General features: G+C 40.5%; 1 protein-coding gene across 4 annotated transcripts in view; it reads right to left on the bottom strand.

Annotated features, from left to right (window-relative positions):
- Positions 1 to 12,882: 12,882 nt before the first annotated feature.
- cars1 (cysteinyl-tRNA synthetase 1) overlaps positions 12,883 to 24,811 on the bottom strand; it is an 81,186-nt gene continuing 69,257 nt past the window's right edge. For all 4 annotated transcript variants that reach the window (XM_060838439.1, XM_060838442.1, XM_060838443.1 and 1 more), the window contains 3 exons: positions 23,790 to 23,849; positions 21,314 to 21,397; positions 12,883 to 13,031 (listed from right to left, as the gene is read on the bottom strand). In XM_060838439.1, the coding sequence (XP_060694422.1) occupies positions 12,897 to 13,031; positions 21,314 to 21,397; positions 23,790 to 23,849 (279 nt within the window). In that variant the 3' untranslated portion in view covers positions 12,883 to 12,896. The remainder of the gene's footprint in view (positions 13,032 to 21,313; positions 21,398 to 23,789; positions 23,850 to 24,811) is intronic.

Here is a 24,811-nt window from a genome sequence, read left to right as displayed (position 1 = left end):
CTCTGTTCACTGATGATACAGGTGTCTTATCAACTCAAATTCATAACTTTAAAAACCATTAAATTAGGCTAGTAACAATAAGACCAGCAATCTGTTCAGTTTGGCTGTAACAGTTAGGTGATTTGAAAACTGCCAGTGGGACACCCCTATTTTAGGGAGGCTAAAAACGTGTAATTATAAGCATCTTATCCTAACATGTATTGTTGAAAAATACTGCAATCAATTATTAAGCAAGTAATACCAGAACATTTGTAAAATTAAAATCTAATCAATGAAAGTCCAGCATGGCTTATGAAAGAGAAATCATGTTTAACTAATTCATTGAATTTTTGGAAGAGGTATCAATCAGTGTGGACGGAGGAGAATTGGTACATGTGTTGTATTTGGACTTCCTACCTAAAAATCTTCAACAAGATACCTCACAAAAGGTTATAATAAGAGTTCATGGTGTTGGAGGTAATGGATTGGCACAGAAAGAGAATTTGCTAATGGGCACAAAACAGTGAGTGAGATAAGGGGTTCTTTTTCAGGTTGGCAACCTGTGACCAGTGGGCATCCACAAGGATCAGTGCTGCGACTACATCTGTTTACAATGTATATTAATAACTTGAAGGAAGGAAGCGAAGGTACTGTAGTCCAATTTGCAGACAACACAGAAATACAAGTCTGGTTGTGAGAGGGATACAAACAATTTACATATGTTAAGTAGGTGGACAAAAGGTTGTCAAATAGAATAAAATGTGTGAAAATGTGAAGTTCTTCATAGAATCATAGAGGTGCACAGCATGGAAGCAAACCCTTCAGTCCAACTCATTCATGCTGGCCAGAAATCCTAAATTAATCTCGTCCCATTTGCCAGCACCTGTCCAATATCTCTCTAAACCATTCCTATTCATATACCTATCCAGATGCTTTTTAAATGTTGTAATTGTACCACCCTCCACCACTTCCTATGGCAGCTCATCCCATGCATGCACCATCCTTTGCATGGAAAAGTTGCCCCTTCAGTCCCTTTTAAATCTTTCATCTCTCACCCTAAAGTTATGGATCCTCCAACCCAGGGAAAATACCTTGTCCACTTTCCTTATTCATGCCCCTCATGATTATTTAAAACTCTGTTACCTCAGCCTCTAATGCTCCAGGGTAAACAACCCTAGCTTATTCATCCTCTCCCTACAGCTGAAATCCTCCAACCCTAACAACATTCTTGTAATTCTTTTCTGAACCCTTTCAGGTTTCACAGTATCCTCCCTATACGAGGGAGAGCAGAATTGCATATAATATTCCAAAAGTGGCCTAAACAATGTCCAATAGAGCCACAACATGACCTCCCAACTCCTCTACTCAATGCTCTGACTAATAAAGGAAAGCAAAATAAACACCTTCTTCACTATCCTTTCTATCTGTGACCCAACTTTCAAGGAACTATGAACCTGCGCTCCAAAGTCTCTTTGTTCAACAACACTTCCCAGGACCTTACCATTAAATATAAAAGTCCTGCCCTGATTTGCCTTTCCAAAATGGGGCACCTCACATTTATTTAAATTAAACTCCATCTGGGCAATCTGATCAAGATCCTGTTGTACTCTGAGGTAACCTTCTTCGCTGTCAATTCCACCTCCAATTTTGGTGTCATCTCCAAACTTACTAACTATGCCTCCTATGTTTGCATTCAAATCACTTATATAAATGATGAAAGCAGTGGAGCCAGCATTGATCCTTGTGGTACACCACTGGTCACAGGCCTCCAGTCTGAAAAGCAACCCTCCAACCCCACCCGCTGTCTTCTTTGAGCCAGTTCTGTATCCGTCAGGCTAGTTCTCCCTGTATTCTAAGTGATCTGATCTTGCTAACCAGTCCACCATGAAGAACCTTGTCGAACATCTTACTGAAGTCCATATAGATCACATCCACTGCTCTGCCCTTTTTGTTACTTCTTCAAAAAACTCAAATCAAGTTTGTGAGACATAATTTTCCCTGCAAAAAGCCATGCTGACAATCCCTAATCAGTACTTGCTTTTTCAAAGACATGTAAATGTAAATCCTATCCCTCAGGATTCCCTCCAACAACTTGACCACCATCGATGTCAGGCTCACCAGTCTATAGTTTCCTGGATTTTCCTTACCACCTTTCTTAAATAGTGGCACCATGTTAGCCAACCTCCTGTCTTTTGATACCTCACCTGTGACTATCTATGATCTCAAAATCTCAGCAAGGGGCTCGGCAATCACGTTCCTAACTTCCCATAGAGTTCGAAGGTAGAAGACAGAGGGTAGTGGTGGAAGGTTGCTTTTCAGACTGGAGGCCTGTGACCAGTGGTGTGCCACAAGAATCAGTGCTGGCTCCACTGCTTTCATCATTTATATAAGTGATTTGAATGCAAACATAGGAGGCATAGTTAGTAAGCTGGGTCCATTACTTTTCTTCATTTATATAAATGATTTGGATGTGACCATTGGAGGCATGGTTAGTAAGTTTGCAGTTGACACCAAAGTTGGAGGTGTAGTGGGCAGCGAAGAATGTTAGCTGAAAATGTGTTGCTGGTTAAAGCGCAGCAGGTCAGGCAGCATCCAAGAAACAGGAAATTCGACGTTTCGGGCATAAGCCCTTCATCAGGAAGCGAAGAATGTTACCTCAGTGTACAACAGGATCTTGATCAGATGGGCCAATGGGCTGAGGAGTGGCAGATGGAGTTTAATTTCGATAAATGCAAGGTGTTGCATTTTGGAAAAGCTAATCTTAGCGGGACTTATACACTTAATGGTAAGGTCCGGGGGAGTGTTGCTGAACAAAGAGATCTTGGAGTGTACGTTCATAATTCCTTGAAAGTAGAGTCGTAGGTAGATGGGATAGTGAAGAAGGCATTTGGTATGCTTTCCTTTATTGGTCAGAGCATGGAGTATAGGAGTTGGGAGGTCATGTTGCAGCTGTACAGGATATTGGTTGGGCCACTTTTGGAATATTGCATGCAATTCTGGTTGCCTTTCTATCGGCTGGATGTTGTGAAACTTGAAAGGGTTCAGAAAAGATTTACAAGGATGTTGCCAGGGTTGGTGGATTTGAGCTATAGGGAGAGGCTGAACAGGCTGGGGCTGTTTTCCCTGGAGCATCTGAGGCTGAGTGGTATCTTTATAGAGGTTTATAAAATCACGAGGTGCATGGATAGGATAAATAGACAAGGTCTTTTCTCTGGATTGGGGGGAATCCAGGACTAGAGGGCATAGGTTTAGGGTGAGAGGGGAAAGATATAAAAGGGACCTAAGGTGCAACTTCTTCACGCAGAGGGTGGTGCATGGATGGAATGAGCTACCACAGGAAGTGATGGCGACTGGTACAATTACAACATTTAAAAGGATTTATCAACCTTTTATGCGATTTAAGACATCCACCACCTTCTCCTCTGTAATATGGACATTTTTCAAGATGTCATCATCTATTTCATCACATTCTTTATCTTCCATGCCATTCTCCATCGTAAATATTGATGCAAAATACTCGTTTTCATCTTCTCCCCAAATCCTGCAGTTCCACACTTAGGCTGCCTTGCTGATCTTCTCTCCCTAATTATCCTTTTGTCCTTAATGTATTTATAAAATCCCTTGAGTTCTTCTTAACTCTATTTGCCAAAGCTATCTCATATCCCTTTTTTGCTCTTCTGATTTCTCATTAAGTATATTCCTACTGCCTTTCTACCCTTCTAAGGATTCAATCGATCTCTGCTGTCTATACCTGACATATGCTTTCTTTTTCTTGACCAAAACCTCAATTTCTCTAGCCACCTAGCATTCCCTACACCTATCAGCCTTCCCTTTCACTTTAACAGGAACATGTTGTCTCTGGACTCTTGTTATCTCACTTTTGAAGGCTTCCCATTTTCCAGCCATTCCCTTAAATGCGAACATCCGCACCCTGTGCGTATGGCTTTCCTGTATACCTTTGTGGTGAATTCTCCGTTTGATGTTCTCTGTACCATCACGTCTAGGAATAGGAGTTGGTTGTCCTTTTCTTCCTCTCTAATGAATCTGATTCCTGTGAGTGTAGCATTGATGATCCTGTGTGTGTTCTCTATTTCTGTGTTTTTAATGATTACAAAGGTGTCATCCACATATCTGACCTAGAGTTTAGGTTGAATTTGCGGTCAGACTTTGTTCTAATCTTTGCATTACCACTTCTGCTATGAGTCCAAAGATGGGTGAGCCCATGGGTGTGCCGTTGATTTGTTCATATATTTGGTTGTTGAATGTGAAGTGTGTTGTGAGGCACAGGTCCAGTAGTTTGAGTATGCAGTCTTTATTGATCGGTTCACCATCCTGTTGTCTGTTCTGTATGTCCAGCAGGTTGGCTATTGTTTCTCTGGTTTTGTCGATAGAGGTGAACAGTGCCGTTCCATCGAATGAGACCATAGTTTCTTCCTTGTCTATGTGTATATTTCTGATGTCCAAGAATTTCTGTGTTGACTGTATAGAGTGTCTGGATCCGCTGATCAGGTGTTTCAGTTTCTGCTGTAGTTCTTTAGCCAGAAATATACACGTAGACAAGGAAAAAACTATGTCTATAGTTTCAAAAGATGGTGAACCTATCATTCCTAGACATGATGGTACAGAGAACACCGAACGGAGAATTCCCCATAAAGGTATACAGGAAAGCCACACACACAGACCAAGTACAACACACTGCAGCACACCAGAACTGCAAAAAGAGGAAGAAGAACACCTCTACAATGTATTAGCCAAAAATGGATACCCCCGCAATTTCATCAACAGATGCCTAAGGGAAAGACAACAAAATGAGGACATGCCACAACCCAAAGGACTAGCCACGTTACCATACATCAAGAACATTTCTAAACTGACAGCCAGACTACTACGACCACTAGGACTCATAACAGCACATAAATCAACAGCCACTCTCAGACAACAACTCACCAGGACAAAGGACACGATACCCAGCATAAGCAAAACCAACGTAGTGTACAAAATCCCGTGCAAGGACTACATAAACACTACATAGGACAAACAGGAAGACAGCTAACGATCCGTATCCATGAACACCAACTAGCCACGAAACGACACGACCAGCTGTCCTTAGTAGCCACACACGCAGATGACAAGCAACATGAGTTCGACTGGGACAACACTACTATTCTAGGACAAGCCAAACAGAGAACAGCCAGGGAATTCCTAGACGCATGGCACTCATCCATGGATTCTATCAACAAACACATCGACCTGGACCCAATATACTGGCCACTGCAGCGGACAGCTGGAACTGACAACCAGAAGCGGCGGAGGCAAACCACTATAAATGCCGGAGGAAACAACACAGAAGCACTTCATAGGAGGCTCCCAAGCACTAAGGATGTCACCTAGACAGGGGATGAAACGTCTGCAACACAAACTCTCAGCTCAGCGAACAGACAACCAGTCTATCCTTTTCCATCACTATTTTAAAACTAATAGAATTATGGTCGTTGGCCCCAAAGTGCTCCCCCACTGACTTCTCAGTCACTTACCTTGACTTATTTCCCAAGAGTAGGTCAAGTTTTGCACCTTCTCTAGTCGGTACATCCACATACCGAATCAGAACATTTTTTTTTGAAAAGTAGAACAAAAGAACAGACTTTTATTCTGGAGAAAACGGCAGAAAGCTGCAGTACAAATGGACTTGGCGATACTTGTGCATGAAACACAAATCTTCATACAGGTGCAGACGATAATCAGGAAGGCTAATAAATATTGGCCCTTATTTCAAGTGAGTTTCAGAATAAGAATAGGGAAGCCGTATTGCAAATGTACAAACTACTGGTGAGACCACACCTGGAACACTGAGATGTGTAGATTGGGTTGACAGTCGGAATCTTTTTCCCAGAGTTGAAAGGACTAACAGTAGGGGGTATGCATTTAAGGTGAAGGAAAAAATTCAAAGGAAATGCGAGGGGCAAGTTTTTTACACAGAGAGCATGGAGCATGTTGCCAGGGTGGTGGTGGAGGCAGGTTAGATGCATTTAAGGACCTTTTTAGATAAGCACATGATTATGCAAGGAATGAAGGGTTATGGACCAAGGGCAGGCAGAAGGGATGTTTAATTTGGCGTCATATTCAGCACAGCATCATGGGCCTAACGGCCTGTTCCTGTGCTGTATAGTTCGATGTTTTATCTGCCTTCACCTATAAAAACATCTCTTGTCAAAAGTCTAACTCAACCTTGAATGTGTTCAATTACTCAGTCTCCACTGTACTGAAAGCGAGAATTCCAAAGTCTATTGGCCTCAGGGAGAAGAAATTCCTTTTCACCTATGTCTTAAATAAAATATCTTTTATTTTTAAACTGTGTCCCCTAATTCTGGAATTCCCAGGTCAGGAAACATACACTCAGCTTTAACTCCATCAACTCCCCTGAGAATCTTATGTGTTTAAATAAGATTACTTCTCATTCTTCCAAATTCCATTGAGTATAGGCGCAATATTTCATCATAAATGAATCCTCTCATTTCAGAGATCAGCTTTGTGAATCTTCTTTGAATTGCTTCCAATGCATGTGTATTATTAGGTGGGGATATCCCACTCTCAGTAAGGATCAGAACTCTGGCCAATACCCCATTGCAATTTCACCAATGCCTTTTCAAATTCTAACAGTCTTCCTTATTTCCCTTGGGATCCAAACCTCTTATAAGTGATGTCTGCAGTTGGTACTATGTTCTGTTAGGATGTTCGTTGAAGTTGCTACCACTGACCCTTCTAATTAGTAGTCTACAGGCTTACTAGTATTAAGTGGTATTATCTGCAGCTGAAAGGGCATGTTCTTGAGTAACAGGAAGTAGCTTAGTATATACATTTACATATTAATGAACCAAGACCTACAACACATTCTGAATGATGAAAGACTTAACAGCAATCTAGATTTGTTCAAGAAATTGTTTGAATTATATGACACTGCGATCTTTTGCTATAAATTCTGTGTCTTATGATCCTGCCCCACTAGTTACCAAATGAAGGAGCAGTGCTCTGAAAGCTAGTACTACCAAATAAACCTGTTGGAGTATAACCTGGTGTTGTGTGATTTTTGACTTAGCATATAATAGTAAGACAACTGGTTACATGAGCATAAGACTGATTAACTAAATTTACATTAGGTAAGGACAGAACTTGGAGGTGCGGCAATCTGCTTGAGGTTGCCACACTGGCCCCTTGATTTATGAAAGAAAGGAGCTCTGTATTTCTGAGAGGAGATTCCACTCTGGGCTCCCTCGGAAATGACGAGCTGTACTTCTATCCTGGCAGTTCACTGATGGCATAGAACTGTCAGAGGAAGGTGAACCACTTTTCACAGCTGTCAGCTGCCCTGTTGTGAAATTTAGAAGTCCTGCTAATCATTTTGACAGCTTCTGTCAAACCTCAAGTACACAAGCTGAATGAGATGTTTGGTTGCTGAGAGGATGGGATACTGAGTAGAATGCATGAATAGCAGGGTGCCAGGTAAACAGGGTGTCAGCTGGCAAGGAGTTAAGATGCCAGCAGTATGATGCCTGATGGATAGGGGTGCCAGCTGGTGACGGGCGGGATGTCAAGTGGAAGGCAGTAGGATGCCAAGTGGGTAGGGTACAAAGTGATAAGCTAAGTAATGTGGATCTTAGGGTAGGTAGGGGGTTGACAGGGAGGGTGGGTGTCATGTTTGGGTTTCAGGTCCTGCATTTGTGGGCTCTGGAGGTTTGGATCCTAGGGAATTGAATCAGGATCTGGCAAAGAGTGGGCAGAATTGGGTCAGGTCTGGGGCAAAGAGGTGAAAAAGGTTGGAGTGGATTGGTCCAAAGTGCTGGGTCCCAGGTGGAGTTTGACTCTTCGTCTTGGCTGTATAAGGTCTGGGGGAAGATATGGTTGGGATGTGAGAAGCTAAGTATGGATTCTGTTGAGGTTTTACTCAGGGGTTCCTGAGTAACTATTTTATATAATTTCTTCATAACCCTCCCAAGTTTACAATATAACTGAAGACTTCTGGAGTTTTAAGCATAGAGAAATTGCCCAATTACCTGTGCAGTTTCTTCAGAAGGTGCTATGATGGGAATTCTTCTGGGTCCCGAGTGCAAATCTTCTCGTCTGGCATAATGACTGGCCAGCAGAAAATCCAGACCATTGTTATTTCCTCAGAGATAATAACTAGTCTATACTCTATGTTGTAGACTGTACAACTGACAATTAAGAGCATTCTGAATAACTGGCTAACTCCTCCCAGAGACAAATATTTATATATCAGTGGCTGGAACTATTCCAAATCTTCTGAGTTAACCTTTGAGGCCAACTGTCTTATATAACATTTCTCTCTCTCAACTTTTTTCTCCTTGTTTTAATCCACAATACATTTGCTTAACTAAGTGTATCAAGTTTACCACAATTCTTTCACCTGCACCACCAACCTCCCCCCCCCCCAAACTCTCTGACTGTATAAACTTAATCGATGTGGAGGCTTGCTGATTCTTCCAGGCTGCGTCACTGTTGGATTGGCATGTCGTGACTTGAGCATAGTTCATTTGATTTTTAGTCCTTCATTGTGAATTATTATTCATTATGTTAATTATTAAGTTCATTAGTAATGGAGTATGGTTGTGCTGCCTTCCAAAGTTTCTGCAATATCTGATATGCGGACAAGAAATGAACGTTGCTACACTGTCAACTGTTATCATTTATATTGAGATCGCATTTCCACACTCATTGCCCTAGGACCAAACTTGACATCAGTTTAGCATGTTGACATTTGCTAGAGTTAGTAGCTTGTTGTTGTTCTTTACAGTAAAAATTGTTTTAGGCCTTGGGATTCATCTATGGAAATCAACATTTTTGGAAGGACAGAGAGCTGAATTTTCAGCTTTCTCCCTATTTTAATTTTGATGGTGATAAAACACATTGGAGTGGAGTAAGCTGATGGTTTTCAGCAGTCACTGTTCTTTCCCAAGCTGATTTAACAGCTTGTACCCCTTGTTTGACATCTTAATTTGGCTGTGGATATCTCAGCGAGCTGATTAAGTGCTGGAAGCTGGAGATGGTTGCAAAGTTGTCGAAGGATTCATAAGCAGTGAGATAAGAGAATCCAATGCACACATTCTTTTGGTATAGGTGGGGGAATTACTGGCTGTCTGTGTTTAGGTCTACATGTAGAATGTTTCACAATCAGCTATTAGGTTTGAGATCCCAAGTGCCCATACAGAAGCCCAAGCTCTGGCCTGGCATTTGAGAATTCTTAAGTGTCCTTGGTGTAATTTTTCAAGGACATCAGTACTGAGTGAAGACAAAATAACCAGTCTGTCATTGAATATCAATATGCAATCTGTAGAAATAAATTATATTATGTTCAAAATAAGTCTGTTAAGCCAATGCATTTTTAAAAATCTGACCAGTGTTTGACTCCATATGAGGAGTAATGTACTCTGGACTTTTTGTGTTCTTCTGTCTGATTTGATTGAGTCTGTGCTGTGGCTGTTGCTGGTCACTGGACACTGGATGCTACCATGGCTTGGGTGTATGGGTTAAGCTTATGAGTCAAGTCTTTGACAGTAGCTTTATGGGATATACAGTTGCCCTGAAGAGTGCATCTGCTGATGTTTGCAGCTTTCTTGTGTACATATTTGATCATATAGCCATTCCTCAATATGTTTTCCAACTCTTTCTCATCAAAGAAAGCAACTATTGCTTTATTGTCGATCTCTAGAAGACGTTTGAGGCCAAACGTCTTACGTATTATGTATTCTGAAAATCACTCACAGTCCCGTGGTTTAAGAGAATCTTTTTGTCAATAACTATAATATATTTCAACGTCAGATAATACTCTGGATGTACAATGTATTATATTCCTGGATCCTCTGGTTGTTTTTGAAGGTGCCATATTTAAAAGGCCATAGTGCTTGCATGGATACACAATCAGTCAGATCCACTGTGCATCATTCCTGACATTTGCCCCAATCACGGTAGACCAAGGGGAAAATAAGTGTCATGCTTTGATGTAGTCCTAAGGTTGCTAACCAGGTTGGAGCTATTTCCACCAGCATCACTATGCCTATGTAAGCACCATCATCTTCTCTCTAATCACTCACAGTCAGTCTCTGTTGCCTCAATGTTCTACGCCCCGCTTGCTAACACATGTAACAACGTCCCCACTCGCCCTCACCCACCCTGACCTGCAACACCATTAACCCTGCATACTCTCTTCAGAGCCTACTCACTCACGAGAGAAAACTGGCCCACCTGCACCAACAACAATAGGTGTGCCACTCCCATTTCCCATGAAGCATATCCAGGTGGCTGGAGTCCAACAGGGAGAAGATGTTTTCAGTAGTAGGAGAGACTAGGATCTGAAGGCACAGTGTCAGAGTGAACTGATGACCCAAACTGGATATAGAAAGAATAAGGAGCAGTGATAAAGAAACTAAGTAATCAAAGATAAAATGAGAAAATACCTACAAGCTAACATAAAAAGAAATCAAAAGCTGCATAAACATGAAAATATTAAATGAGAAGTAAGAGGAAGGAGGCACTGCTTAGGGATCAAAAAGCAGATCAATACATGGCTTCAGAGTGTGTGGATTAAGTTCTAAATTATTTTTATACCATGTCTTTACCAATGAAGAAGATGCTGCCAAAGTCATAGCAAAGATGTAGTTGTAATCTTAACTCAGCTTAAAAAAAAGGATAATACTAGTAATGGCTGGTTGAACTTAAAATTGTTATATCAAGACAAGATGTGATGCTGAAGGAAGTATGGATATATTTGCCATCAATTTCCAATCTTTAGATACATGATGATGCTAAAAGACTGGAAAATTACCTGTGATAAATAATAAATTTTCATAAAAATGGTATCAATGTGAACCCAGTAACCTCGAAAGACCAACCAATTTAACCTCAGTGGTGAGAAATCTTTTAGAAAATGACCATTTGGGCCAAAAATTACAATGATGGATTGGTGAAAGAAAAGCTGTGGTCAACTAACTTAATTTTTTTTTAATGAGGCAGTAGAGAAAGTTAATGAAGGTAATGCAGTTAATGTGGTTTACGTGAACTTCTCAAAGGTTTTTTATAATCTGCCACATGATAGATTTGCCAGCAACGTTGCAGCATAGATATGAATTTGACTGAATGACAGGAAACTGTAGGGATGAATGATAGATTTTTTTTAACTGCAGATAAGTATATCGTTGTGTTTTCTTGGGATCTAAACTAGATTCACTGCTTCTTTTGATATGTTTGAATAACTTAGATATATAATTTCAAAATTTTCAGAGGACATACAACTTGGAAATATTTGTCAACTATGAAGGTAATGATAAAACTTCAAGATGATTTAGGCTTGTGGAATAGATAGATAAATGAGAGATAAGATGTAATGTAGACAAGTATGAGGTCATGCACCCTGTTAGGAAGAATGAATAGAGAGAATATAAACTAAATGGATACAGTGCTAAACATGATGAATAACAGCAGCAGCAGGGAAGATACACAAATCAAGGAGGTGATGAGTTCAGAAAGTGATCAAAATAGGATCTTGAGCTTCATAACAGAAACACAGAGCATCAACCTCAGGGAATTATGGTGAACCTTCATAAAATATTGGTTTGGCCTCAACCAAAGTAATGTGTCTTTTCTAATGTTGAACTTTAGGAATGCTGTGAAGGCTTTAGAGGTTCAAAAATATTTGAGAATAACTCAGGGATGCAGGATTTCAATCTTGTGGATAGATTGGAGAAGCTTAGTTTGTTATCCTCAGTGAAAAGGGTGTTCAGATGTTCAAAATCATGAGGTGCCTTTAGTGGAAAGGTTGGGAACCAGAGAAGACAAATTTGAAATGGTTTGCAAAATAATAAAAGGCCACATGAGGAAAAATCTTATTTCAGAATGAATGGTCAAAATTTGCAATACAATCCAAAAACTGTTGGGAGGCAGATTCAAATCATTGCATTCAATAGAGTAGGAAAATAAGGAAAGTTTGGCAGTGGAAGCAACTAACTCACTGTTGCAGAGAGATAGCACAAGTTCAACATGCATAATCACCTCTGTTTTGATGATTCTCCGAACAAGTAACACGCTATTTCAAAGTGATACAAATAGCAAATTTTCATGCAAAAGCAACTCACACCAGAGCCCAAAGCTTAATTTACTAAACAAAGGATCATTACTTAAAATTGCAGCAAAATATGTAATTGCTGGACAGAAACTGATTTATCATGCCTATTAAAACAGAAGATGGAAAATATCAAACCATTTTCATGTTCTTCCTCAAACTGCTCCATTCAATGACATGGTTTGGAACTGGAACAAATAAATGACCGTTTGGAACCAGCAAACAGCTAAAGAGCCAATAATTGTACTTTTAAAATTTTGCATAGATCAAAGAGTTAATTCATTGCTCTGAATTAAATCCTTCATATTTTAGTCATTTCCCTAAATCATTCACTCATAGTATCTTCTATTCAATCTCAACCTTTAAGATCACCAACTTGACAGATCACTATTTCTCTACACCATAATCACGTGACTTGTGATACTGACAATTACGCTCAACTAGACAGTGAATTAAATTGAACTTAGATTGCCCAAAATTAATCATAGTTGGACAAAAGTAATTTCCATATCTTCAACCTGGATGTATTTGCAAGCAGTCCTAGATGTGAAAGGGAAAGCCATCCAGACTCAAACCACATTATTTAAATAATGTTGAACTAGAAGAAAATTAGCTTTTCAGAGTCTCTATTTACTTTCTTCTATTAGTTCATTTCTTATGGTCAAGTGTAAAAGTGTCTCTCTTTATTCATTTACAGAATATAATTTGATTTTTTTAAAAAATCACTGTTTGCCATGTCTCATGTTGTTTCTTTCCATTATTAGATGTACAGAAAGTCATTGTAAAGCATTTAGTTGGTGCTGCTATTCTGCAAAGTCCGCAAATATTCATTATACCGTTCCTCCTGAATTTCATAAAGCTTCCGAAGTTTCTTTGTCTGTCCCTTGCTAAGTTCTTTACCCTCAGCATCATGAGTTGGAAATCCCTTGAACAAATTAAAAAGATTAAAGTTAGGATTTAAAACTAATTGTTCAACAACATAAAGAAAACAGACAAATTTTGACCAGCTTTGTTGTTGCACAATAAATGAAATAGAACTGGCTCAAAAGCAGAAGACAGTGGGTGGTGGTGGAGGGTTGATTTTCAGACTATGCCTGTGACCAGTGGAGTGCCACAAGGATAGGTGCTGGGTTCTTGACTTTTTGTCATTTACATAAATGATTTGGATGTGAACATGGGAGGTATAGTTGGTAATTTTGCAGACGATACCATTGTTGGAGGTATAGTGGACAGTGAAGAAAATTACCTCAGACTACAATGGGATCTTGATCAGATGGGCCAATGGACTGAGGAGTGGCAGATTGAATTTAATTTAGATAGATGTAAGGAGCTGCATTTTGGAGAGGCAAATTAGAGCAGGACTTCTATACTTAATAGTAGTGTCTTGGGAAGTGTCACTGAATAAAGAGACCTTGGACTGCTGGTTCATTGTTCCCTGAAAATGGAGTTGCAGATAGATAGAATAGTGAATAAGGTGTTTGGTATGCTTTCCTTTATTGGTCAGAGCATTAAGTATAGGAGTTGCGAGGTCATGTTGCAGCTGTACAAGACACTAGTTAGGTCACTGTTGGAATATTGTGTGCAATTCTGGTCTCCTTCTAATTGGAAGGATGTTGCGAAACTAGAAAGGGTTCAGAAAAGACTTACAAGGATATTGCCAGGATTGGAGGATTTGAGCTATAGGAAGAGGCTGAATAGGCTGAGTTGTTTTCCATGAAGCATCGGAGGCTATAGAGTTTTATCATGAGGAACATGGATAGGGTAAATAAACAAAGTATTTCCCTAGGGTGGGGTCGTCCAGAACAAGATGGCATAAGTTTAGGGTGAGGGGGGAAAGATTTAAAAGGGACCTTAGGGGCAACTTTTTCATGCAAAGGGTGGTGCTTATATGCAGTGAGCTGCCAGAGGTGGTGGTGGAGGCTAGTACCATTACAACATTTAAAAGGCATCTGGATGGGTATATGAACAGAAAGGGTTGAGAGAGATTTGGGTCAAATGCTGACAAATGGGATTAGATTAGTTTAGGATTTCTGATTGGCATGGACAAGTTGGACCGAAATGTCTGTTTCCGTGCTGTACATCTATTTGACTCGATCTCTAATTCACTGATTTTTGAATTTAAGTTATTCATGTGGCCCTTGTACAATTTTCTCCCCCAAATAATTGTATAAATCTGCTGCACTTAATAAGTAGTCAAATCGATAATTTATGCCCTAGTTCCATTCCAATGTTCACACCATTCAATTATCTTCAGCATATCTTATTTAACAAAGATATAATAAGTCAGGACTGAGGGCTCTGTCCCTACTTTTGAGCCAGGAGACCTGGGTTCAAATCCCATCTGCACTAGATGTGTCATAACATCTGAATAGGTTGATTTAAAAATAATCTTGGTCAAGATTGTACGGCTTTGGTAGTGCAATGACCCTAGTTCTAGATCAAGAGTTCTAGTTCATTTATATCCCCTTTGTCATATGATCTTTGTAATCCCCTGACCGAAGTGCATCACATCACACTTCTCTAGGCAGACCAGTGGATGTGGTGTACATGGATTTTGGAAGGCGTTTGATGAGGCTCCCCAGAGTAGGCTCATTCAGAAAGTAAGGACGCATGGGATGCAGGGAAACCTGTCTGTCTGGATACAGAATTGGCTGGTCTATAGAAGACAGAATGGTAGCAGCTGGAAAGTATTCAGCCTGGAGCTTGGTGACCAGTTGTTTTCCACAGGTATCAATTCTGTGAAATCTGCTCTTTGTGATTTTTATAAGTGACTTGGAGGAGGAAGTGGAAGGGTGGGTTAGTAAGTTTGCTGATGACACGATGGTTGGCGGAGTTGTGGATAGTGTGGTGGGCTGTTGTGGATTGCAACAAGACATTGACAGGGCGCAGAACTGGGCTGATAAGTGGCAGATGGAGTTTAGCTTGGAAAAGTGTGAAACCATTCACTTTGGAAGGCCAAATTTAAATGCAGAATACAGGGTTAAAGGCAGGATTCTTGGCAGTGTGGAGGAACAAAGGGATCTTGGGGTCTATATCCATAGATCCCTCAAAGTTGCCACTCAAGTTGATAAAGTTGTTAAGGCGACGTATGGTGTGTTGTCTTTCATTAGCAGGGGGATTTTAAGGGCCGTGAGCCTTTGCTGCAGCTTTATAAAACCCTGGTTGTACCACACTTGGAATATTGTGTTCAATTCTGGTTGCCTCATTATAGGAAAGATAGGGAAGCTTTAGAGGAGGTGCAGAGGAGATTTACTAGGATGCTGCCTGGACTGAGGGGCATGTTTTATAGAGTGAGCTAGGGCTTTTCTCATTGGAGTGAAGAAGGATGAGAGGTGACTTGATAGAGGTGTACAAAATGTTGAAAGGCATGGATAGAGTGGATAGCCAGATACCTTTTCCCATGGCAGAAATGTCTATCATGAGGAGGCACAATTTTAAAGTAACTGGAGGAAGTTTAGGAAAGATGTCAGAGGTAGGTTCTTTACTACCCACTGCTGGCAGTGCATTCCACGCACCCACCACTCTGAGTAGAGTCAGATATGTTAGGGACATTTAAGCGACTTTTGGATAGGCACATGGAAGTTAGTCTGATCTGAGTAGGATAAAAGGCCGGCACAACATTGAGAGCCGAAGGGCCTGTACTGTTCTATGTTCTACATTGAACTCATCTGCCACCTATCTGGTCACTCCACCAATTTAATGTCTTTTTGGAATGAATTTCACACTACCCTTCTCGCAGTTTAGAACTGTGACTGAGTCAAGCTCTTCAGTCTGCATTTTGATCAAAGCTGTAATGAAGTCAGGAACTCCAGTGAGCCTGATGGAACCCAAATTGAGCACCAATGAGCAAATTATTGCTGAGAAAGTGCCAACAGACAATGATGAATGATTGAGAAGAGTCTGATTTAGCAGTAATAGGCTGGGTTGAATTCGTCCCAACTGTTGTGGACAGGACATACCAGATAATTTTCTACATTACTGAGTGAATACCAGAATTGTAGCTGGACTGGAACACCTTTGCTATTGCCAAAATGTTGACATAGCCCATAGCTTTTTGCAGTATCCAATGTCTTCAGTCATTTATTGATATCAAGTACAGTGAATAAAATTTGCTGAAGGCTGACACCTGTGATTCTGGGGACCTCTGGAGGAAGTAAAAATGGATCGGACAAATGCATCAAGCTGGTCTCTTGTAGTGGTGTGTTGATTCCCCTAACTTTCAACATAGGAATACTGTAGAGCTTTCTCTTCCTATTGGTTGCTTACTTGTCCACCACCATTCATGGCTCCATGTGTCAGGTCTGCAGAGTTTAAATCGGATCTATTGTGAGATAGTTGTCTGTCCCATGCTACTTACAGTTTGGACGAGAAAGTGAGGTGTGCAGATGCTGGAGATCAGAGCTGAAAATGTGTTGCTGGAAAAGCGCAGCAGGTCAGGCAGCATCCAAGGAACAGGAAATGTGACGTTTCGAGCACAAGCCCTGATGAAGGGCTTGTGCCCGAAACATCGAATTTCCTGTTTCTTGGATGTTGCCTGACTTACTTACACAGTTTGACATGCAAGTAATCCTGTTATACAGAATCATCGAGAACTGTACAGCACGGAAATAGACTCTTTGCTCCAACTCGTCCAAGTCAACCAGATAGCCTAAATTAATCTAGTCCCATTTGCCAGCCCATATCCCTCTCAACCCTTTCTATTCATATATTCACCCAGATGGTGGATAAATGCTGTAATTGTAACAGCCTCCACCAGTTCCGCTGACAGATCAGTCCATACATGCCTCAGCCATCTCTTCTTCACTGTGGATGACCAGTTCCCCATGAGGATGATCTGAAGATTTTCCATTTTTGCCTTGAAAGGAGCCCTTCTGAGTTTCCATCCTCGTTCAGCTGACTATGCTTGTTTTCAATTTGAAACATTTCTCCTTCAACCAGTCCCATTTTCTCCAAGTCAAAGGTGTGGCTATGGGTATCTTCATGAACCACAATGCTTGTCTTTATGCGAGTGAATTTTGTTTCCTGTAAAGTGCCTCAGTAGAAAAGCAGATCATGTTACTCCACTTCTTTGGGTTTCACTGGAACACTGCAGTAGCCTAGGACGAAAGTCTTAATCCGAGCAAAAATGGTGTATTGAATTAGCAAGTAATTGGAAGATTCGGGTTCTCCGTATGGATAGAGCAGAGGTAATTCTGTCCAGTGGTTACCAAGTTTGCACTTGGTCTCACACTGTGAGCAGCAAATACAGTAGACTAGATTCAAAGCAATATAAGTAAATTGGTGCTTCACCTGGAAAGTGTATTTGGGGCCTTGGAGAAAGAGTCAGGGTGTCTAGGAGGAAATGGCCCCTAAGGAACACAGCCAAGGGAAGAGGAAGGGAAAATGTGATTTGTAGTGGCATTCTGCTGGAGGTAGCAGAAATGCTGGTGTATGAAAAGCAGAGTTTGAAAGCAGAGATTGGTGGTGTGGAAAGTAAGGACATGGGGAATCCTATCATTATTGTGGGAGGTGATTAAAGGGTAAGGACAGAAGTATGGGAGATGGGTTGGCCACAGCTAAGGGTCTTTCTTATCAGTTATGCTGGGGGTAGGCCTTTGTTGAGGAAAAAGGACATGTTGGAGGCAACATGTCCTTTTTCGCTGGAACAGATGTGAAACTGATGGAGAAACTGGAAGAATGGAATAGAATCCTTACAGGAACCAAAGTGTGATGAAATGTAGGAGAAGTAAATATGGAGGTGGTGAGTTTGTAATGATACCTGTGAACATTTTATCCCCAGAAATGGCAACACAAAAGTCTCTAGGAAGTAAAGGAAAAAGTCTGAATTGGGCCATGTGACAGAGAAAGAGGGAAATTAAACCAAAATGGATCAGTTTTTTTTCCAAATCTGAACAAGAGTAGGAAGCAGCACCAATGATGTCACTGATCTACCAGAGAAGGTTTGTGTTTGGGTGCCCAGAGTAGGATTGGAATGAGGAATGTTCCACATTCCTCTATCATATTATTGGAATTCACTCCCCAAGGGCACTGTATGTGTGTACCTACTTAAATGGATTGCCGCAATTCAAGATTGATGTGAGGTGCCAGTGTTGGACTGGAGGGACAAAAAGTTAAAAATTGCACAACACCAGCAATCTAGATATATTCAATATATTGTATCAGTTGCATGACACTGTGATCTTTTGCTATTAATTCTGTGTCTTATAATTCTGCCCCACTAGTTACCTGATGAAGAAGCAGTGCTCTGAAAGATAGTATTCCCAAATAAACCTGTTGGATTATAATTTGGTGTTGTGTGATTTTTAACTTGTAGTTCAAGTGGACTGCTCACCATGCCTTGAGAAACTAGGGATGAGCAATAAATGTTGGTCAGGGGACAGGGTGGTGTGGTCTTGCCTGCCACTTTAACACATCATCTGTCTCAGGCTTGCTGCAGTGCTCCAGGGAGGTGCAATGCAAGCTGGAAGAACAACACCTCATTTTCCGCTTGGGGATTCTGCAGCCCTCTGGAGTCAATATTGAGTTCAGTAACTTTAGGGCCCGAACTCTCCCATGTCCTAGCCCCCTACCCCACACGCCAGGCCCTGTTATCACACTACTCATTGTTGGCTACTAACAGTTTCCATTAAGAGCTAATCACTTTTCCAGCCAGATCATTATTAACTCTTTTGTCTGTCCAATTGTTCTTCTCTCTCTTTGGCCTCTATCCCCACTTATATTTACTCCTTATCCCCTCTCCCCACCCTATCTTCTGTATATAAACCAAATTTTCCTAGCTACCGTCAGTTCTGAGGAAGGTTTTCACCGGACCTGAAACATTAACTCTGATTTCTCTGCACAAATGTTGCCAGATTTGCTGATCTTTTCCAGCAACTTCTGTTTTTGTTTCTGATTTAGATTAGATTACTTAGTGTGGAAACAGGCCCTTCGGCCCAACAGGTCCATACCGACCCGCCGAAGCGAAACCCACCCAGACCCATTCCCCTACATTAACCCCTTCACCTAACATTACGGGTAATTTAGCACGGCCAATTCAATTTACGGAAGGCTTCTTTCAGTTTTTATTGTGCAAGGTGTAAACTCAATGCCAGATGTCAACAGCACCCACCTTTGTCATCAGGTTTAATAATAAAGTCAGGGTTAGATATGAGTGCAGCAGGTTCAACTGGAGACAAGTTAAAGTGGGCGAGGAGAGGGAGTATATAAATTAATATGGCTGATGTAACATTGAGAATTTTCAATGAGGAGATAAAGTGCAGGTGAAGAGGCCTAAAAGAAGGGAGGATTCCTGGTGAAGTGAGAGCATTGAGGATAGATGACATGGTCTATGAAGCGAAGAACAGTGCTACTGCCCAAAAAAGTGGCCACAGGGGCTAAGGCAAGGGAAAAGTTCAAGAGCTAATGGCATCCCCAAAGTTTATTGAGAGTATGACGTAAAGGGATCAAAATAATCAGATTATTTTTGGAAGTTAGGATGACAGATATTCATTGCAGAATTCTCAGCCTCTGTCCTGTTCTTGTAGCTACAGTATTTATGTGGCTGATCCAGTTCAGTTTCTGGTCAACTGGAATCCCCAACATGTTGATGGTGGTGATATTAGCATTGGTAATGCTATTGAACATCGAGAGGTAGTGGTTAGATTCTCTCTTGTTGAGAGACCATTATTCCCTGACAATAAATCCTTTGACTACTTTTCTGATGATCAAGAGAATACAAATAAGGTGTCAGCCAGAGTGGATTTGTTCAACTGTGTGTGCACAGCACATATGTGGGCAAATTTCAATATTATCAGGTAGATTCCATTGTTGTAGTTGTAGAGTCATAGAAATGTACAACATAGAAACAGACCCTTTGGTCCAACCCGTCCATGCCAACCAGATATCCCAACCCAATCTAGTCCCACCTGCCAGCACCAGGCCCATATCCCTCCAAACCATTCCTATTCATATACCCATCCAAATGCCTCTTAAATGTTGCAATTGTACCAGCCTCCACCACTACCTCTGGCAGCTTATTCCATACTCGTACCACCTTCTGCATGAAAACATTGCCCCTTAGGTCCCTTTTATATCTTGCCCCTCTCACCCTAAACCTATGCCCTCTAGTTCTGGACTCCAACCCCAAGGAAAAGACTTTATCTATTTATCCTATCCACGCCCCTCATAATTTTGTAAACCTCTATAAAGTCACTCCTCAGCCTCCGACGCTCCAGGGTAAACAGCCCCAGTCTGTTCAGCCTCTCTTTATAGCTCAAATCCTCCAACCCAGGGAACATCCTTGTAAATCTTTCCTGAACCCTTTCAAGTTTCACAATATCTTTCCGATAGGAAGGAGACCAGAATTGCATGCAACATTCCAACAGTGGCCTAACCAACGTCCTGTACAGCCGCAACATGACCTCCCAACTCCTGTACTCCATACTCTGACCAATAAAGGAAAGCATACTAAATGCCTTCTTCACTATCCTATCTGCATGCGACTCCACTTTCAAGGAGTTTCAAGAACCTGCACTCCAAGGTCTCTTTGTTCAGCAACACTCCCTAGGACCTTACCATTAAGTGTATAAGCCCTGCTAAGATTTGCTTTCCCAAAATGCAGTGCCTCACATTTATCTGAATTAAACTCCATCTGCCACTTCTCAGCCCCATTGGCCCATCTGGTCCAGATCCTGTTGTAACCCTCTTCGCTATCCACTACACCTCCAATTTTGGTGTCATCTGCAAACTTACTAACTGTACCTCTTATGCTCGCATCCAAATCATTTATGTACAGTTGGACTAAGGGGCACAGATGATTCTGAAACACAAGTGTTCAGTGTTATTGCTGGTATGCTGTCAGGACCCATATCATTTGCAGTATCCAGCGTCTGAAGGCTTTTCTTGATTTCACGTGGAGAGAATTGAATTGTTTGAAGACTAGTAGCCGTTCTGATGCTAGGATTTGGATCTATAGTACTGGAATGTGAAAGCAGCCCAAGACCTCAGGATTCACTATAGAATGATTTGGGGGCAGCAACTTTAGCTGTTCCTGTTCTTACTCGGGTTTTGCTGAAACTAATTTTGGTCTCCTAACCACTCCTTTGACTGGAATCAGCCCTCTCAATGCAGAGATTGATCTTTCTAGTCTATATATTTATATTTGGTCTCAACTGAAGGCTTGGCTGGGGGATGGGGGCTGGGTTGAGAGTTAGATCCTTTAATACTTACATTGTCATCAAATTTGGAGTATTTGTCTTTTTCTGATCTGAACAGTTCACTGGGAGGAATCTTCATCTTGGCCAGTTTTGCTGCCTGGAGGGAGATAATTACCGTGAATTAGTCAGATTCCGCATTCCCTTAATTCTTCTTTCATTTTTATAATATGATTTCATTGCAGAAGCAAATGGGCATTTAATTGCTTGTTCTATTGTAACAACCACATTTTTTTTAATGTCCCATGTTTCTGGACTAAAATGAAAATGGTGGTTTAAATCAAGGAGACTAAATAAACAGATGGCTGCCATTTTGAAAATCATGTTTACTGAAGCACACCTAGTTATATTAATGTTGCTTTCCCCAGAAACATGAGAACAAAAGCAGCCACAAAGTCAATGAGTTTCAAATTAAAGAAAATTGCTCAACAATGTTCTGATGCTGGTCAGGAACCAGTCTGTGGATTGTTTGGACTCAGTGCAGCTCAGAGTTCAATTCCAGCCTCAGACGACTGTTTGTGTGGAGTTTATACATTTGCCCCATGTCTGCATGGGTTTACTCCGGGTGCTCTGGTTTCCTCTTACAGTCACAAAGATGTGCAGGTTAGGTGAACTGGCCATTCTAAATTACCCTTAGTGGACAGGGATGTGTAGCCGAGATGCATTAGTCGGGTAAATATAGGGTAGGGGAATGGGTCTGAGTGGGTTACTCTTTGGAGGATCGGTGTGGACTTGATAGGCCCGTTTCCACACTGTTTCCATTCACTAATTCTAATTTTAAAAATCTCTGTCTCGCACTCTTTGTGGAGGTACCAAAAATCTCCACTAACAGCTGGCTGTCTTCCAATTGCTAAATCCGCAACTGAAGGAAGAATAAAGACAATGAAAAACTAAACTCTCAACCAGTGAATGGAGGAGAATCAGTGTGCAAACAACTTTTTGTCAACAACAAAGAATTAAATGAACTGAAAGAAAAAGAATATAATGCAGTGATTCCTGTGGTCCAGATTGATGTTTCCCTGGTCATTTGAACTGTTACCCCGATTTTTTTTTCCCTCCTTCCACTCTTGTTATCCATGTCATGTCTGTGTGAGTGTCTGTCTGCCTGTATGAGAATGTGGTAAACTTCAGGGATAGAGTTTAAGTTGTACAACTACAAAAGTCAGCAGTTGGTAATTTCTAATTGCAATTGGTTAAAGTCAATTTGATTATAATACAGTTTTCTTTTGTTAAGAACAAAACCTGGTAAGTGTTTTCTTTTAACCAAAGATTATCAGTAATGTAAGTCAGGGACATTAGCTAGCTTTGACTAAATATTTTCACATTTATGATGACTCTGGGAATAATGGGATTTACTTACAAAGCACTACCCCAGTGGATTATGACACTGGCAGAATCAGGATTCAGTATTTCATGCTGTTTTCCTCTTTTTTTATTAGCTCACCATTTCATTACAACAGACAACCAGCACCCTAACCCCATCTCCTACTCAATTCCATATCACCCTCACCCCGCCCCCCCCCCCACACACACACACACACACAAAATCATCCTGCATAATCTCTGAACCTGCTGAGTAATCCTCTTACATCTCTGCCAAGTGTTTCTCAATCTTCTGACTTATTGTGGCAGAAAGAGGCATAAAAGTCATAATGCCCCATACCTGAATACATCTCCTTTTGCTTTTGTCCAGACCCTTCTCCACATACAGTATGATGCATGAGTCATGGGTAAAATCAACCATAATCCGGCAGAGGCCTAAGTTTTTGAAATTTTTTAAGCTTCCACATCAATTTGCAGAAGTTTTAAGTTTGGCTGGCAAGACTCTCTCTGTTCCTTACCCCAATTTTTAAAAATACTTTACATTTATAATAACAATTTCTTAAGAGATCACACAAATCAACTGTACCTAGTGGTAACACCTTTCTTCTTTTAAATAGATTATTTTGCATTACAACACACAATGTTGCAATTCAGTGCATTTTTTACCAGCAGTTTACAAGTTTAAAAGCTAAATGAGAGTCCATTTAATTTAAATTACCTGGAAAGGGTCTATAGTCCTACCAATTACATTCTCCAACTATTACCTAAATGTTCATTGTACAACTTTAATTGGAAGGACATTCTACATTTTGATTTGCGTTAAGATGACCTTCCTAGTGCAAGACTTAAATATGTCTTAATTTAAATCTCTTTTTCATATTATACTGTGACAGGTTGATTATAAAAATAAAATATTCTACTGCTGCTTTAATGTAAATGTCTCAAACTGATTACTCTTCATTGTAAGACTAAAGTTTAAACTAATATAAAAGGTAAAATTAATTTAACTGCATTCAGTTATGCATGTGATCAATCAGATATTTACTCTCTCCTTCCCTCTTCCTTTTAATTTAAAATGACAGCCATCAGTACAGATGCAACAGACAAGTTTTGTAAACCAGCGGACAAAGTTGGTACAGCAGTTGTTACAGCATGTGTCAAGTCCTCACCTCCTGTTCTCGTTTTTTCTGGGCTGCTTCTTCCTTCTTCCTCTTTTTCTCTTCTTCAATCTGAAAAAATAATAGAACAAAAAGTTTCAATCATAATAAATACAATGTTTTCTGTTTAACAAACAGGTAATAAGAACAATCTTTTTCAGATTGCGAACTCTCTCAATGTTACCTCAGTACTTTGCAATTGACGTTCCGACTAATTTTCTCCTCAAGACATAAATTTCACTTTGGGTGATCCTACAGACATCAACATTTCTTGGTACCATGCCCAAATGGTCACCATTCGTGTGTAAGTTTATGTAATGTGTTATGTCACGTAAAACATTATTGTGACACTGATCCCCGCAGGTACAGATCTTATAATTGGGTAGGGGTAGAAGTGACAGGATTGTTTAAAAAAGGAGCAAGAATCCAGACTGTATTCATGTTGTTTTCATTTAAGATCCTGAAGGAAACTGCATCACCCTGGCTGCAGTTAGCAATTCATCAATTATTTCGACTAATCAGGAAGAAAACAACAAAATATCTAGACTTTTGCAGGTGCACAAAACACAAGGCTCTCTCTATGATCAGTGAATCTATCAACATGGAAAATTTTGCTCATCAGGCTTATTAAATAAGGAAAATACTGAGTTTTCATAAAATTTACAAATGAAACTGTCAGGTTGTGAATATAAATATTTGTCACTGATCTGCTCCTATAAATATTGCTCTCTAAAGCTTCCAATTGTGCAGAGTCGTTTTCTGTGCTCCAAAAGTGGCACTTAGTTTGAGTCAAATGCCGAAGAAAATCAGCTACCCTCAACTTTCAGATTTATCTCTCCTATTCTGCACAAGGAGTTACGATGAAATATCAACTCGGATTCTTTGCAGAAATCCTGACAGATCTATTAATCTCAGTGTTTTCAGTTCCCTTTCACATTTCTTAAATGCAGAATTATACGTTTGTCATATTGAAAGGGAACTGCAGTTATGTCCTGTTGAGAAAGGATCAGTTCTTCTGTTGTTACATGCATTTC

Source organism: Hemiscyllium ocellatum, chromosome 18 (assembly GCF_020745735.1).
Source record: "Hemiscyllium ocellatum isolate sHemOce1 chromosome 18, sHemOce1.pat.X.cur, whole genome shotgun sequence".
NCBI lineage: Eukaryota > Metazoa > Chordata > Chondrichthyes > Orectolobiformes > Hemiscylliidae > Hemiscyllium > Hemiscyllium ocellatum.
The sequence above is the reverse complement of the archived record's forward strand: the minus strand, read 5'-3'. Positions and strand labels throughout refer to the sequence as shown.